The sequence below is a fragment of the Ranitomeya variabilis genome, chromosome 2 (assembly GCF_051348905.1).
Source record: "Ranitomeya variabilis isolate aRanVar5 chromosome 2, aRanVar5.hap1, whole genome shotgun sequence".
Taxonomy (NCBI): domain Eukaryota; kingdom Metazoa; phylum Chordata; class Amphibia; order Anura; family Dendrobatidae; genus Ranitomeya; species Ranitomeya variabilis.
Window position 1 is genome coordinate 1,000,888,931 of NC_135233.1, and position 17,577 is coordinate 1,000,906,507.

A 17,577-nucleotide genomic window follows, 5' to 3' on the forward strand; every position below is an offset into this window, starting at 1 on the left:
GGTAGGATGAAAGAGGAAGCTTGGAAGACAAAACCAAAGAATCTGTATGAACTCTGGGAGGCATGTAAGACTGCATTTTTTGCTATTCCTCATGACTTCATTAATAAATTGTATGAACCATTGTTGAACCACATGGATGCAGTCCTTCAAGCTCATGGAAGTCACACAAAATATTAAATATGACTCTAATTGCACCACAACCTAATTCACCAATGTTATGCAACATATATTTGTATTTTAACTTAATTATTTGTTTGAATATCACATTACTTTCTGTGGGCGACAAAACTTTTGTCTTGCCAAAATCTGACCATTCTGTGTCCATTAACTGATCAATATTTCTGCATTGATGCCAATTTATTTTCTTATCCTAAACCACATTTCGGAGGGTTTCAGCTTTCAAAAGAATAATTTATACAACCAATGGATGAATTTAACGTCAGGTTATAAGCTTTTTTTTACATAACATGGATAAGCGACATAACTTCTGTCAGAGAGTGTATGTGCAACTGTAGTCACAGGAACATCAAGCTGCTTGGAGATGGTCTTATAACTTTTACCTTTAACATATTTGTCTATAATTTTCTTTCTAATATCCTGAGTCAACTCTTTCCTTCGCTTCCTCTGGTCCATGTTGAGTGTGATACACACCATGTCACCAAACAGCACAGTGAGCATCTGTAGCCCTATATACAGGCCACTCACTGATTACAAGATTCTAGACACCTGTGATGCTAGTTAGTGGACACACCTTGATTCAACATGTCCCTTTTGTCACATTATTTTCAGGGGTACCATCATTTCTGTCCAGGCCTATTTCATGAGTTTTATTTTTTTTTAATTCTGTGGAAGCATGATTGAAAAGCTATGTCTGACTTTCATTTGTTCATTTTCATAGATCTTTTATTTATTATTACTTTTGTCAGATTCAAGTTATTTCTGTAACCCTTGTGGGTTTTTCTGTCAGTAAACAAGAGGTACCAACAATTTTGACCACGTGTGTATAATTTTAATCAGTGTAACAGCGCCAACATGACAATGCATATAGTTTACATAGCAAAATCCTGCTCACAGATTCTGTTTTAATAGTGCATCATGAGTTTCTGTCTCCAGCAATAGTGATATACTCTATATTGCCAGTAAAGCACTGCTTAAAAAAAAAAAAGAACCAGGAAGTTCCTGTTCGCTGTGTGTATAGCTGGAGCACCCGTTACTTTCACTTTGCCAACTGACAGACAAGATCCTAAGCTATAAGAAATACCAGTTGTAAGCTGTGTTATTTTTGTTCCTGAATAAATGTATATACACTGTTCATTGGCTGGACAGTACAGAGATTAATCTGCTGCCAAAAGTCTGATGTAGATATAGCAGAAGAAAGACTTTGAGAAAACTCTGATTGTACTGAAACTACAGCACACAACCTATAAAGTGATAAATCCCTGGAATCAGGCTCTCTGCCTCTATATTATACTGTTCTCATAGTAAATAGTAAAAATCTGTTGACAGATTCCTTTAGTGTGTATGGGAGCCCTAATAACGATCACTCTGTGTCTTTATATATTTTATGCTATCATCCCTAATATTATATCGCTACACATATGCTAATTCCCTCTATACACACATACTTTATGGGTAAATGTCTGTATTGGTAATCACACCATAAAAAAAGACAACAAAGTCATTTCATAACATTTATTCTGAATACTTGAAGTTTCCAAGAACAAAGCTGAAAAAGTCTATAATAAAGAAAATAATCGCTCATCACATATGAATTATACAGCACAATGCAATCCACGAGCTAAGAAGCAGATTCTCCTGAAGTAAATCAGCAATGTCTAGAATGGGAAGCCGTACTCACAATATAGAAAAACCTGGCTGTGTCTGAGAAAAATAAGAGCTCGGCCTAGATCTAATCTGCTTCTTATCATCTGTACAAGAGCTTGTTTTACCAACACAACAGTTGAATGGACCTCGACATTGACTCAAGAGCAGTTCTAAAAAAAAACAAACAAGGCAGGGTTATTGCTAGCAAACCATGCAGGAAAAGGAAAATCGTGAAATAATAATAATTAAAAAAACAACAAAAAAAAAACAAAAAAAAACAGAGAACAAGTCTAGTTAGTTCTGATTAGAAAGTTTTACAACTGGGTTTTAATTACTTCGATTCACAACACAAACATTTTAGACTCTCTATATGGCTATCAACGGATAAAGTATGCGTTATATACGTCTCCTAACTCTACGGGTAATGCCTGCATACTGTTCAGACTGTAACATTGCTAACACAAGTAGGATTTTGCAAGGATTTTTTTTTTAGATTAAACCTTCAGTGTATGTTTAACCCGTTCATTGCCAGGGAAGCCGGAAGGGCCCCTCTTGCAGAAAACGGGTTAGTTCACAGCTGTGTTGACCTATGCCCCAAAGAATGCATGAAATGAATGAATCCCGCAACAGAGAATCAGGTCTCAGATTCATTTGTCTTAAAAATAATTAGTCAGTTTAGTAATTCATCCTTTAATAGATGATTGAACGGCTCTTCTGAAATCTACGTTAACAAGAGGAGGGGGCAGACTACAAATCCTTGGTTTTAATCAGCGTCACAAGAGGTTTGTCGTCGGGGCTGTAATCTTCGTATGTTACTGGAGTTGCATCGTACATGGCCGGGCGTGACTTTTTCCCAAATCTGAAAGAAAAAAAAAAGGATTATTAATAGGTCATAGGAGAAAATTAGGAGGCAATGCCTGATATTGAAATCAGCCTTAGGCCGGCGTCACACTGGCGAGTTTTACGGACGTAAGAGCGCAGAAACTACGTCCGTAAAACTCGCATAACATACGGCACAATTATTCTCAATGGGGCTGCTCCTATTAGCCGTATATTACGGTTCAGTATTATACGGCTTTCTACGGCCGTACAAAATCGCAGCATGCTGCGTTTGTCAGCGTACTGCGCAAAAAAATCGCCAATGAAAGTCTATGGGGGCGTGAAAAATACGGATTCCACACTGACCAGCAGTGTGACTTGCGAGAAATACGCAGCGGTGTTAGTGAAAAGTCGGTAATTCAATTGCCGGCTTTTAATTTCTCCTGCACAAACCCGACAGGATATGAGACATGGTTTACATACAGTAAACCATCTCATATCCCCTTTTTTTTTGCATATTCCACATTACTAATGTTAGTAGTGTGTATGTGCAAAATTTCAGCGCTGTAGCTGCTGAAATAAAGGGTTAAATGGCGGAAAAAATTGGCGTGGGCTCCCGCGCAATTTTCTCCGCCAGAATGGTAAAGCCAGTGACTGAGGGCAGATATTAATAGCCAGGAGAGGGTCCTTGGTTATTGGCCCCCCCGTGGCTAAAAACATCTGCCCCCAGCCACCCCAGAAAAGGCACATCTGGAAGATGCGCCAATTCTGGCACTTGGCCACTCTCTTCCCACTCCCTGTAGCGGTGGGATATGGGGTAATGAAGGGTTAATGCCACCTTGCTATTGGAAGGTGACATTAAGCCAGATTAATAATGGAGAGGCGTCAATTATGACACCTATCCATTATTAATCCAATTGTAGGAAAGGGTTAAAAAACACACACACACATGATTTAAAAGTATTTTAATGAAAAAAACACAGCGGTTGTTGTAATAATTTATTGTACTCTCAGTCCATCAGGAACACCCTCGCTTGGAAAAATAATAAACGCACAAGATACATACCTTCTGCTGTCAGATCAGGTCCCACGAAGTAATCCATCTGAAGGGGTTAACTAATATTACAGGCAGAGCTGCGATAATCCACTCGCTCTGCCTGTAATCCCCGGGTGCTGAAAGGAAAGCAGTGATCTATACTTACATTCAGTTGCGGTGATGCGCCCCTGCTGGATGTCCTCATATGACCTGTAGCGTGGGAAAAAGTTCCCAGGCTGCAGTTCATGAGAACATCCAGCAGGGGCGCATCACCGCAACTGAATGTAAGTATAGATCACTGCTTTCCTTTCAGCACCCGGGGATTACAGGTACGAGCGAGCGGTTTATCGCAGCTCTGCCTGTAATATTAGTTAACCCCTTCAGATGGATTACTTCGTGGGACCTGATCTGACAGCAGAAGGTATGTATCTTGTGCGTTTATTATTTTTCCAAGCGAGGGTGTTCCTGATGGACTGAGAGTACAATAAATTATTACAACAACCGCTGTGTTTTTTTCATTAAAATACTTTTAAATCATGTGTGTGTGTGTTTTTTAACCCTTTCCTACAATTGGATTAATAAGGGATAGGTGTCATAATTGACGCCTCTCCATTATTAATCTGGCTTAATGTCACCTTCCAATAGCAAGGTGGCATTAACCCTTCATTACCCCATATCCCACCGCTACAGGGAGTGGGAAGAGAGTGGCCAAGTGCCAGAATAGGCGCATCTTCCAGATGTGCCTTTTCTGGGGTGGCTGGGGGCAGATGTTTTTAGCCACGGGGGGGGCCAATAACCAAGAACCCTCTCCTGGCTATTAATATCTGCCCTCAGTCACTGGCTTTACCATTCTGGCGGAGAAAATTGCGCGGGAGCCCACGCCAATTTTTTCCGCCATTTAACCCTTTATTTCAGCAGCTACAGCGCTGAAATTTTGCACATACACACTACTAACATTAGTAGTGTGGAATATGCAAAAAAAATGGGGATATGAGATGGTTTACTGTATGTAAACCATGTCTCATATCCTGTCGGGTTTGTGCAGGAGAAATGAGAAGCCGGCAATTGAATTACCGGCTTTTAACACATATCGCGCTGAATGAAATCTAAATACAGAATATATATATATGTGTCTCAATGACATATATATATATATATATACTGTATATATGTTTTCCCGAACATTTGAGCACATAAATCCATTAGATGTCGGTTTTGCAAGCCTGCGCGAAAATCTCGCAGTACGGATGCCATACGGATTACATACGGAGGATGCCATGCGCAAAATACGCTGACACACCCTGACTACGGATCACTATTTTGGGAACATTTCACCGTATTTCGGCCGTATTACGGCCGTAAAATACGGACCGTATTGTCTTACGCCGAGTGTGACGCCGGCCTTACAGAGAATCTGTCAGTAGGATCCACCCTCCTATGCCATCTTTATGGGCATGTAGGTCATAGGATGTGGAATAAAATGATACCTTGATATCTGCAATCTGATGTCTTATTCCAGGGAAATCCACCTTCTTCTTATTATGTAAATGAGTGGTTAAGATCTATGAGCCGGACATGGATCTCCCTGAGAATCTGCCTCCAGAGATTATTAGAAATGATAGGGGGCGTCACCAGGGTGAGACATGTAATGACTGACAATATAAAAGCAGCAGCCGACAGCACATCAGACGGTTTTAGGATGCAAGCTCAAAGTCCACTGACCCAATTGGACAAATACTCACAAAATACAAAAAAGAGCAGCATCCAATCCAGGTGAAGAAAAAATGGAGAAACCCTTTATATCATTTGTAGTATTGAGCGATACCTTCCGATATTCCAAAGTATCGGTATCGGATTGGATCGGCCGATACTGGCAAAATATCGGATCTCACCGATACCGATACCCGATACCAATACAAGTCAATGGGACACAAATATCGGAAGGTATCCTGGATGGTTCCCAGGGTCTGAAGGAGAGGAAACGCTCCTTCAGGCCCTGGGATCCATATTCATGTAAAAAATAAAGAATAAAAATAAAAAATATGGATATACTCACCCCTCCGGCGGACCCTGGACCTTAGCGATGTAACCGGCAGCCTCCGTTCCTAAGAATGCAGAGTGAAGGACCTTCGATGACGTCGCGGCTTGTGATTGGTCGCGTGACCGCTCATGTGACCGCTCACACGACCAATCACAAGCCGCGACGTCATCACAGGTCCTACACTCACTGCACTCTTAGGAACGGAGGCTCCCAGTTACACCGCTAAGGTCCAGGGTCCGCCGGAAGGGTGAGTATATCCATATTTTTTATTTTTATTCTTTACTTTTTACATGAATATGGATCCCAGGGCCTGAAGGAGAGTCTCCTCTCCTCCAGACCCTGGGAACCATACACTGGGAACTTCCGATTCCGATATCACAAAAATATCGGAACTCGGTTTCGGAATTCCGATACAGCAAATATCGGCAGATACCCGATACTTGCGGTATCGGAATGCTCAACACTAATCATTTGTATGATGGCAAAATAAAGTGTTTCTTCATTTTTTTTTCACCTGGATTGGATGCTGCTCTTTTTTCTATTATGTAATGACTGACAGTCTGTTCCCCTAATGTACATATCTCACACTGGTTCCTTTCATTTATAATAATCTCTGGAGGCAGATTCTCAGGGAGAACAGAGTCTGGCCTATAGATCGTAACAGTTCATTTACATATAAGAAAAACATGGATTTCTCTGGAATAAGACATTGGATCACCAATATCATGCTATCATTGTATTCACCTTTATATGACATGCATGCATATATTGATGACTTAGGAGGGTGGATCCTATTGATAGATTCCCTTTAATGTATTACAGCTCTATGGAAGAGCCAGATATAGCGCCAAAGATGGAATAGGATCCTGTCCTAGGAGACCAGGAAAACACTTTCCAGGGAAAGGCATTCTTGAATCCTATGCACTGGCTTCAATCCTCTTCTTAATCCACTAAATGTAAGGCTAAAGTCGGTGAAATATACGAGCCCTCATCCAAACTATTAAAGGACTCCTGTATCACTGTCAGTCCCACAGAAAATGAACAGAGCAGCGGTATGCATGAGGAGCATCTTTCTAGTGGAGAATGTCAGAGCACAATAATTGGGACTGTTTATTCCAGTGGGTCACATTCCTTTATTGATCGGTGATAACTTGCCAGAGTAGGAAAAACCCTTTAAAGAACACTCCCAAACAAAGTTTTTATGGTCTTAGTATATTGCATTCATCATATTATATAGTACTATGATCTTACAATTGCTCATTTTGCCTTACTACCCAGTTATTTCATCTCTTTTCTCTGCTCTGTGTAGAATCAGGAAGTCTCTTGTCCCTGCATTTATCATTCCCCTCTTCAACTCCTGACCCAGCCGCTCCCTCCTCCCACTGCCGGGGGCTTTTGCAGTGACTTATGAGTCATACAGAGAAAATTGACCTCCTGCTTCTACATAGAGCTTAGGAGTCAGCTCATCAGTTTATAATCACGTGATGTCATAGACCTGATGGTAAAGAGAAGAATTAACTGGATAGAAGAGGAAAGATGTGCATTATAAGTACACACTGCTATATAACATGATGATTGAAATATATTAAGAGGATAAAAATTTTGATGGGAATAATGCTTCTTTATTTGCTCTGTGCTGTAGCCCGAAACACGTAAGAAGGGTATGCTGTCTGTGTTTTTTGTAATATATCACATTGTATGGAACATGAATGATATCATTCATGTTCCATACAATGTGATATATTACAAAAACACAGACAGCATACCCTTCTTACGTGTTTCGAGCTACAGCACAGAGCAAATAAAGAAGAACATTAAGACTTAAAGGGATATTAAAGTGAAACATGTATTCCCTTAAAAAAATAATGTTTATTAAATATGTATAAAACTGCATCAAATAGATCTGATGCAGGTGATAGACATATATGAATAAAACCACAAAGGTTTATATTACAGACCTATGATACCATGGTCCATAAAGATATCTAAGATGCTACGAATGTATGACAGTGAAGTTGCACACTGCAAGCCATGAATGTCACTAGACACATTTGGAAGAGAAATACTAGATATAGGAGGAGTGTAAAATTCAATAAACCTCATACACCGTGACTTGGTAGAAAAAAATCCCAGTAGATAACTTAATTGGTGACGTGAGTTGCGTACATGTCAAAGATGCTGTGCAACTGCTATAAGACTGATGGGATAGGGTCCGGGCATTACATTGCCTTCTTCACCTGCCATGATACCACTGCCACCACTAAGGGGAGCGCACTGCATACAGATTGATGCAGAACTCAGTTGAGCTCTCTGTACAGACCCTTATTCATTAATGCCCCCAGGCAGCTGCACGCTGATGGAATTATATCATTTATCCTGATAGAAAAACAGATTGGGAATGTAATCAAAATTGAAGAATTGCAAAAATGTACTTTGAAGGCTCAGAGTATTTGGTGGCGTACTGAAAAAGGCCTCCTTTTTGCCACAGAGCTTTATCATTTCTCCGCATGTTAATATGTGAAGCTCTGCTGTGTATAGACAAAGACACTTTCTCCTTTATTTTAATCAGCCAAATATATGAATTTGCTACTGATCGGGATATCGGGATATCTGTTACCAGATTTTGGTCCAGTATATGTCAATATCGTGTCCAGTTTTTCTGGATTTTAGAAAGTTACTGTCACTTTATTCTTTTTATTTTCCTAAGCTTCTTAAAAGAACCTGGACCCTTTTTCTTTTCTCTCTCATGTTACAATAGCCTTTTTTTTCCTGTTTCACCATATAGCTACACCAGTGTTTCTTGTGCCGACACTATTCAGTGAACTCCCTCTTTCAGTAATTTATCTGTTTACAACTCTTGTGACCCCGTCAATGTGAACTCTGACCTTCCCCATTAACCTCTAACCTCCAGCTTGTCCGACAACGCTCAGTCTTAAGACTCCAGACATGTCTGTCATTGCTCCAGTAGACATCTAGTGGTAGCATGCTGACTACAATACATATAAACACCAATATCAGCCACATCCAGTTCCTCTTCCTCACCGCGCATGCCGAATTGATGCAATGGCACTGCTGAATTCACTGTCAATGCTCCTGCAGTTGTAGAACTCCTCATAGGCGGGTCGAGCTGATCCTTGGTACTCAATTCGGCTAATTCTACAGATGCCCACGATCAGTATGATCAACATCAGAACGAAGGCCACACACAGGGCCCCTATGATGATGTACAGGGAATGGCGAGGCATGTTTGTCAGACTCTCTGCCATATGGCCAGCTTTCCACTGGAGGTCTGTGATCAAGAAATAACAGACACAACTTCATTACATTGTGATATGTTGCTTTATACATTGCTTTAAAGTACTGATGAATTTTCATATAGATTTTTTAAGTGGATGTGGGTGTGAATTTTTAAAAACATGCCAGGGAAAGGAGATTATTATAAAGTACTGAAAATAGCGCTACTTACCACTCTGATCCCAGTGATCTCCGCTGGGACTAGAAGTAATGACATCGCATCCAACAGTCAGGTGACCACTGATTGGCTGCAGGTTCTGGTGACTGATGGATGTCATTACTTTCAATAAGACTATCGGTCTCCTGACCATTACAGCCAATCAGTGGCACTGGAGCAGTGGGGATTGTGGTGGTAACACTTATTTCTTTATTTCATAATGATCCCTTCACCCTGGATAATTTTCAACATTTCTGCAAAACCCATTAACCGCTTCCCATGTTTTTAATGTGCCATTGTTTTTAAAGCTATAGTAATGGTTGTGACCAATTACTCGATCTTAAAGACTTCATACTTACGGATCTCACAGCTGGCTCCCACCCAGCCATGAGGACAGTGACAGATGTAGCCATTGGGTTGGTCTACACAGGTACCAGCATGGTGGCATGGATTACTGTCACACTCATTTACATCAATCTCACACTCCTCCCCTGAAAATAAGAAAACACATATAACATTGAAGACACATGTAGTGCATGGCTTCCATTTGTATGAAATGCTGCAAGTAGTAATGCTTTATAAATAGTTCAAAGTTTATTTTTGCATGAATTAACATGATGAAAAGTGAATGAACAAAATAAATCAAATCCAATCAATATTTGGTGGGACCATACTTCGCCTTCAAGACAGCATTAGTTCTTCTAGGTACACTTGAACAAAATAAGGGATTTGTAGGATTATAATAGAAGTGTGTGTCCTAGTATATCCTCACCCTTCCCCTGCAGACTGTGAGCCCTCGCGGGCAGGGTCCTCCCTCCTTCTGTACCTGTTAGTGCCTTGTTTTTTTACTCCTGTTTATTGCATTTGTCTATATTTGCCCCCTTTTCACATGTAAAGCGCCATGGAATAAATGGCGCTATAAAAACGTATAATAATAATAAAGAAGTGTGTGAGTAATGAGTTATACCAAACCGGTGATAATGATCATCATTTTCATATGTAGCATCAAAAACAGTCATTAAGGCAAACGCTCATGCAGTGCTGTGTGACCTGGAAGTGGCTGATGGCAAAGCCTATTGAGCCTAAGGCTGAGTATCCATAGGCACTGTATGGAGCATTCGCTGGATTCACTTGGACTATGTCAGATTCGGTGGACTATGTCGGAGGTAACTTTTTTTTTACAAAGTGGTGAACGAGAGAAAGTGTCTTGGTTTTATTTGTATGTGTTTTGTGTGTATGATCTTTTCAAGTTTCCATTTGCTGGACTTCATCCAATTTGCTGAACTACGTCAGACCTGCGTTGGAATTTTTTTCTTTTTAAATAAAGCAGTGAACCAGGGAGAGTGTCAGGGAGTGTTTATTTAAATATGTTTTGTGTGTGTTTTCATTTTCATTACTGCGTTAGTAATGGGAGTGTCTAGTAGACACATCTCCATTACTAACACCAGGGCTTGATGTCAGCTGTGTGTTTGGACTCTTCACAGGTGACATCAACCCCAAGACCCATTACCCCGATTCTGAATGTACCAGGGCATCGGGAAGAGCCAAGGCAAAGACATGTACATGTGAAAGAGGCCTAAGAGAGTAAAATATTTATCCATCATGCAATACCATCAAGGAGGAGTCAGACTATAAGCTTAATCTGCAACAGGACAATGACCCCAAACATGCAGCCAATGTCATTAAAAACTATCTTCAGCATAAAGAAGATCAAGGAGTCCTGGAAGTGATGATATGGACAGAAGGATATGCATAAAACTACATCCACAGAAGATCTGGGGTTAGTTCTTCAAGATGTTCGGAGCAACCTCCCTTTCAAGTTTCTTTTAAAACTGTGCAAACGTGTACCTAGAAAAATTGATGCTATTATGAAAATAGAGGGTGGTCACACCAAATATTGATTTGATTTTGTTAATTTACTTCACAGGGCAGAACGGTGGCTCAGTGGTTAGCACTGTAGCTTTGCAGGGTTGGGATCCTGAGTTCAAATCCCATCAAGGACAACATCTGCAAGGAATTTGTATGTTCTCCCCGTGTTTGTGTGAGCTTCCTCTGCTTTCTCTGGTTTACTCCAAATACATACTGATAGGAAATTTAGATTGCGAGACCCAAAGGGGACAGTGCCGATAATGTCTGTAAAGTGCTGCAGAATATGATATAGGCAAAGCAGAACAAATAAATAATTCACATTTTGTTAATTGATAAAAGTAAACTATTAACACTTCTACTTTTGAAAGCAGTCTTACTTTCCAGCATTTTTTTCACTCCTCTCTAAAACGTTTGCACAGTACTGTAAATCTATAATCTATAAAAGGAAAAAATAGTTATTAGGGTTCCTATTGTTATAAACACTAACCGATAAATCCAGATGCGCAGACACAGGTAGCGTTCATGCCTTCGCTTTCACAAGTTCCTCCATTATGACAGCTGATGTTCACACATGGGTCTTTATACAGCTCACAATGGCGACCTACAAGACAATCAATCATTTAAATGGATAAAACTTTAAATCTAAAATAAATAATAAGAATAAATGACAAGAATTCATATACCTCCAATACTAAATGCCATTTTATAATTGGCAAAACAAGTATTTATAAGAACGTTCCTGATGATTGGCCCGGGCAGTGATCACCCGAAAACTGGGCAAAAAGCTCTTTCATCAGTTGATTGGATAGTTTATGAAGGCCTAAAAATCATTGTTGTGGCCAACGCACTATGTGAACAGGAGATGAGCTACTGCAAACTGTGTGAGGCCTGAATGTTGGCCTGCACTGGGCAATGTAAAAATGCCCTAATCGAGTGCCGATCTACTTGTTATATAGTCCATCGGCTCTCACTATCAGCAGAAACCTGCCCGTGTAACTCCAAGGCTGTGATTTCTCACCCATAAATCCAGACACACAGGCACATGTAGCATTTAAGCCTTCACTTTCACAAGTTCCTCCATTTTGACAGCTGATATTCACACATGGGTCTTTATACAGCTCACAATGGCGACCTACAAGACAATCAGACAGAATGTATAACACTACAGAGCTCTAATAACTTTTGCAGGGTTTTGGGCAGTATTGTATAAAGTGACGGTGGTATAACTATTAGATTTGTGGATTTAGTGCATATATGTATGATTATTTTTGTCCTTGCAGTTTTACTGTTATACATTTTCTACAGAAAGTGACTTAGCCTGCCTAACAACCACTTGACCTCATCAGCTGAAATTACTCTGCCCCCCCCCCTCCACTATGTGACATTAACATGTATAATTTTCATAATACATTGTGCGTGGTGTTGCCCGAACGAAAAGATTTTCTTCACACTGGTATATCACCCACACAGAACTAAAAATATCCACCTCTGTATTAGGATGATTGATGACCATTGCAACCACTGGTTGGTGTAGGTAAAGCCGCAGTTCTGATGTGTATTTCATACATGGTTTGTAGCCAGAAGCTAATCTAGATAAATAAGCATTCACAATGGTAGTTCTTAATCAGTGGGGTAGAAAGGTGGAATGTGTGGATGGATATTTAGACATAGAATATGAACTAGTAAAAAACTGATCCAGGACCTGGGCAGTAGTCCCCGTTGGTGTTGGGTTTTCTTAGTCATCTGGGTACATACTTTGTAATGGTTGGTCCACATGGGTCAGATATACTGTGGATTTTCCGGACAGATTTTCAGAATGGAAAATCTACCCTGTATTACTGTACCAGAACTGTGGATTATGTTTTACAAAGTCTCATCTATGTGCTGCAAAGAAAACCTGCAGCTGAAATTGGTGAAAATGTACAGCATAATTCATACTTTGAATTTTCACCATGGCTTTCACTCTGTGCAACCTAAGGGTTAATAAATATGCTGCAATTCTGAAATAAAATGAGCATGATGACGGCATCAATCACTCCGTTCCTGAAAACTCCAGCTTCAGCATGAAGTTTCTGTGCAGCATTACCATGACATACGCTGATGAAGAACATGGCACGGGTAGAGATTTCTGCTAAATTCTTTTAGAAATAAATGCAAAGATATATCGGTATATGATAAAAAAAAGCAAAGTAATTAATGGATCTTTGTGAAAACAACTCTACCTTTTTAGGGTGACATATCACCTTCGCTTCTTATTCAGCTGTTGGCTTCATTGGAAAGGGGAAGAGACCCAAGGGGTTCAGACACTCGGAGCGAGAGGATATTGTTTCCCAATATTGTTACCTGTCTGGCTTTGCCCATTTTCCCTGTGGGCGGCTCCCACTGTATTATGGTAACCATGCAAGCACCTCTGATTTCATGATCAAAGGCCTTGTAAGGCCAGCTCAGGCAGCTGAACACACCCTGAGTATTCAGGTAGTATTGCACTTTGCTACCAGGTCTCTTCCTGGAGTTAAGCCACACTTTCTATTATGTTCTGTTGAAAGGCAGGGCTGATCAGCTGCTGTAGACTGCTATCCTGCAACTAGCTACTTCTACGAGCTTAATCCAACATTTCTGGTGCTGTTTACACCTTAAACTCTGCTGAAATAGTACCTTATCATCGTCTTGTCTCAGCTATCTTAGTGCAGTCTGCATCTTCAACTCTGCTCTGTCAAGTAAGCTGGTAAATAATTTGTCTTGGCTATCCTGATGCTGTCTGCTGTTTCTGTATTACCACATTCCTGTAACAAGACTCCAGATTGCCTACTCATATCTGTTTTTCCTATGTCCACTACGGTAATTTGTCTCTGCTGCATCCAGTGCTTCCAGTGCTGCTTATATGCCTGCCATCCAGCTCGAAAGGGCCTCACTGTTCCAAGTGCTGTCCAGCAAAAACAGACTTCAGCATCATCACCTCTGGTCTAAGCTGCTCACCCTGACCTATGGCTTAAAGAATCCACCTGAACAGGTGATCCTATAAAAAATATGTTTATGCCCTACAGCTGCATATTTCTGATACCCACAGAGATTTGGCATATGTGCCCCATTTGGTCCATAGATTTAGATACTTTTCTTTGCTATCTTATCAACTATTTCATTTTTAATGCCAGTGGGTAGGGGAGTACTGATTAAAGGGAACCTGTCAACCCCAAAATTGAAGATGAGCTAAGCCCACCAGCATCAGGGGCTTATCTACAGCATTCTGGATTGCTGTAGATAAGCCCCTCTCTGACCTTTCCCGGTGCCTGCACACTGCAGCACTTTGGTCTGCACTCAACAGGGCAGACAAAGTACACCTGCGCCGGAGCCGCAGTGTGAATACAAGAAGAGGACGTCATCGTAAGAAGATGGGAGGCCCCTGACCGGACCGCGACGCCCATCGGACCGGACCGCAGCGGGACCGCCCCTGGGTGAGTATAATCTAACCTCTTTTTCTCATCTTTCAGGATACATCGGGGCTTATCTACAGCATTACAGAATGCTGTAGATAAGCCCCTGATGCCAGTGGGCTTAGCTCATCTTCGATTTTGGGGGTGACAAGTTCCCTTTAAATGTCGGGAATTAAAAGTGGTAGAACCTGGATTGTCATTTAAATACCTGGGTCTTTTTTTTATTTTGGCCAGTTTTAAAGATTTTGATGGCTGAAGGGAAGGTTATCATCTAAAACTATCTACCCTTTTCCCAGGTGGTTAGAATATGTGTTTAAATCATTTTTATTTTATCAGATTTTATTCATTCTTGGTAACTGTGTGATTGGATAAGAAGGTTTTCAGATGTGCTAAAAGCTTGCTGTTGGACTTGATCTGGAGAGCGAGAAAGCCAAGAATGAGAATACATGTTTACAGGCAAGGTTCTCTGTCCACAGCTATAGATTGTAAGCTTGCGAGCAGGGCCCTCACTCCTCTTGGTATCTATTTTGAACTGTGTTTTTGTTACGCTGTAATGTCTATTGTCTGTACAAATCCCCTCTATAATTTGTAAAGCGCTGCGGAATATGCTGGCACTATATAAATAAAATTATTATTATTTTATTATTATGTTGAGATTTCCTGGCCACTCAGCTTAGTTTCTGGATGCATTCTGAATCATCCCTGTCTTCACAGAATATTACAAGGTCTTTCACAATACAGAAAGAACTGGCAAGTACTCAAATCAGAGTTTTATTGACCGCTAAGCATTGAGACTGCATTATTTGGCAATCTCACAATCTGATGAAGCTTTATTTGCACATTATGGGATAACTGTGCTATGCCACATTGGATACACAGCAAGGAATTATTTTAGGATTTGGCAAAAAGGGGACTTTTGACATTTTTGATCTTTTGAAGGTTTGTCAGCTCACTATTATTTGGAAAGATTTCCCACAGAAATCTGAAACTATGAACTGTGATCTTAATGATCATTTAGGCAGGCTGATATTCCAGATAACATTCTCCCTACTATGTTTTTAACGCACATTTAAAAATAATTGTCAATCAACGTTCTTTATAAACAGGACATGTGCTGGTGATAAAATGATATTTCATATTTCAGAATGTTAGTTGGCTTGTCTAAGCCATGAAAAGACTGCAGTCCAGCTTTTCTATGTCTCTGTGTCAGCAGTGGGGTCCTCCTGGGTCTCCTGCCATAGCGTTTCATTTCATTCAAATGTCTATGGCTAGTTTGTGCTGACACTGATGCACCCTGAGCGAGTAGGACAGCTTGAATTTCTTTGGAAGTTGATTGAAGCTGCTTATCCACCATCAGGACTATCCTGCTCTGCAACCTTTTATCAATCTTTCTCTACAGTCAACGTCCAAGTAGCTATAGTGCCATGGGTTATGAACTTCTTTATTATATTGCTCACCGTGGACAAAGGAACATAAAGATCTGTGAACATAGACTTTGACCAGGGGTGGATTAAGAGTAGCCAGGGCCCCGGGCAGTTTAAAAGGCGTTTGCCCCCTACCAGGTACCCAATGTGTCACGTGATATGTCACATGACCACCCTAATAGATCATGTGATAGGTAATGTGAGAAACACAGGTGCTTCGGGGAACATTTGTAGACAGAAAACGACACAGGTAGAGCAAATGTTTCCCTTATGTACATCACTATAAATAACATAGCGCTATACAAAGTAGAGCAGGGGTGGGAGACTAATTTTCTTAAAAAGGTCACATGACAGACCGTGACTATTGTTGATGCTGAACCAATAGGCTGAAATTAATTCTGATCAATATTAATATAAAAAGTAATTATTAATAATTGTATGACTTAATATTGAGCAGAATTAAGTATTCTGACATCCTCCTATATACAGTATGACCCACCACATAGCCCCCTACATACAATATTACACACAGACCCCTCAATCAACAACCAAAGCAAATCAACCTATTGGTGTCCTTGTACATGTAAATCATAACAAAAAAAACTCCTTAAAAATTACCTATTTAGTTAGTTTAAAACCCCAATACATAAAGACAAACGCACACACATTCGCACAGAAAAACAGTGATATATAAAAGCGCAGAAATGAGGGGAGATAGGGACTAGTTTTGCCCTTCACAATTCCCTTCTTGACAGCGGAGGTTGGCACCCTAGGTTGAAACGGTATGGCGTCCCCATGTAGCCCTACCACTACTGTCACTGACCAGACATCACCAATAGGTGACCAGATAATATGTGTGAACATATATACATTTATACAATATATACCAGTGGGCTGAGTGGTATATCATCAATATTTTTCAACAAACTTACCAGAAATGGAAAACTAACAAAGTCCAAGAAGAAACATATAGGATGTCCTTGTCAAAATATTTTAATGTGGGCAATCAGGTGATGGATACCCCGGAGGTTCGGGCTCCTGGCGGTAGCCCAGATTGCCCTCATTATAATCCGCCTATGCTTGTGACCTTGAGATTGTTGATATTTTTCAACAATCTTGGTTCTCAAGTCCTCAGACAGTTCTCTTCTCTTTCTGTTCTCAATGCTTAGTGTGGCACACACAATGCAAAGATTGAGTCAATTTCTCCCCTTTTTATCTGGTTTGAGGTGTGAAAACTGTTACTTGCTTGCAACGAGCATGACATGCTTGAAACAAAGTTGTTTACCCACAATTTTGGAAAGGTGCCAACAATTTGTCTGGCCCATTTGCGGGTTTTGTGTGAAATTATGTCAAATTTGCCCTTTTTTCTCTGTTTTTTTGTTGTTGTGTTGTTCCAATACACACAAAGGAAAAAAAGCATGTGTATAACAAAATATGTGTACTTGCAATATTTTTTGGGGAGAAATGCTTCATTTTCTGGAACAGTTTCCAGGGTGCCAACAAGGTGGCCATGACTGTATAGTTTATATGTATTTAATTCCCATTTGTCTGCAAATATCAACTGACTAGAAGCACGAGCTAGGTGCCCTCACAAGTCAAAGATGGCACATCAATTTACAATTATATATATATATATATATATATATATATATATATATATATATATATATATATACAGGGGT

General features: G+C 40.3%; 1 protein-coding gene across 2 annotated transcripts in view; it reads right to left on the reverse strand.

The window, feature by feature from the left end:
* Window positions 1-1,678: 1,678 nt before the first annotated feature.
* The window catches only part of DNER (delta/notch like EGF repeat containing), a 332,161-nt gene continuing 316,262 nt past the window's right edge, over window positions 1,679-17,577 (reverse strand). The window contains exons 10-14 of one of the 2 annotated variants that reach the window (XM_077291174.1): window positions 12,059-12,172; window positions 11,528-11,641; window positions 9,531-9,662; window positions 8,763-9,009; window positions 1,679-2,683 (exon numbers count right to left, since the gene is read on the reverse strand). In XM_077291174.1, the coding sequence (XP_077147289.1) occupies window positions 2,572-2,683; window positions 8,763-9,009; window positions 9,531-9,662; window positions 11,528-11,641; window positions 12,059-12,172 (719 nt within the window). In that variant the 3' untranslated portion in view covers window positions 1,679-2,571. The remainder of the gene's footprint in view (window positions 2,684-8,762; window positions 9,010-9,530; window positions 9,663-11,527; window positions 11,642-12,058; window positions 12,173-17,577) is intronic. The other variant, XM_077291175.1, reaches the window with a different exon arrangement.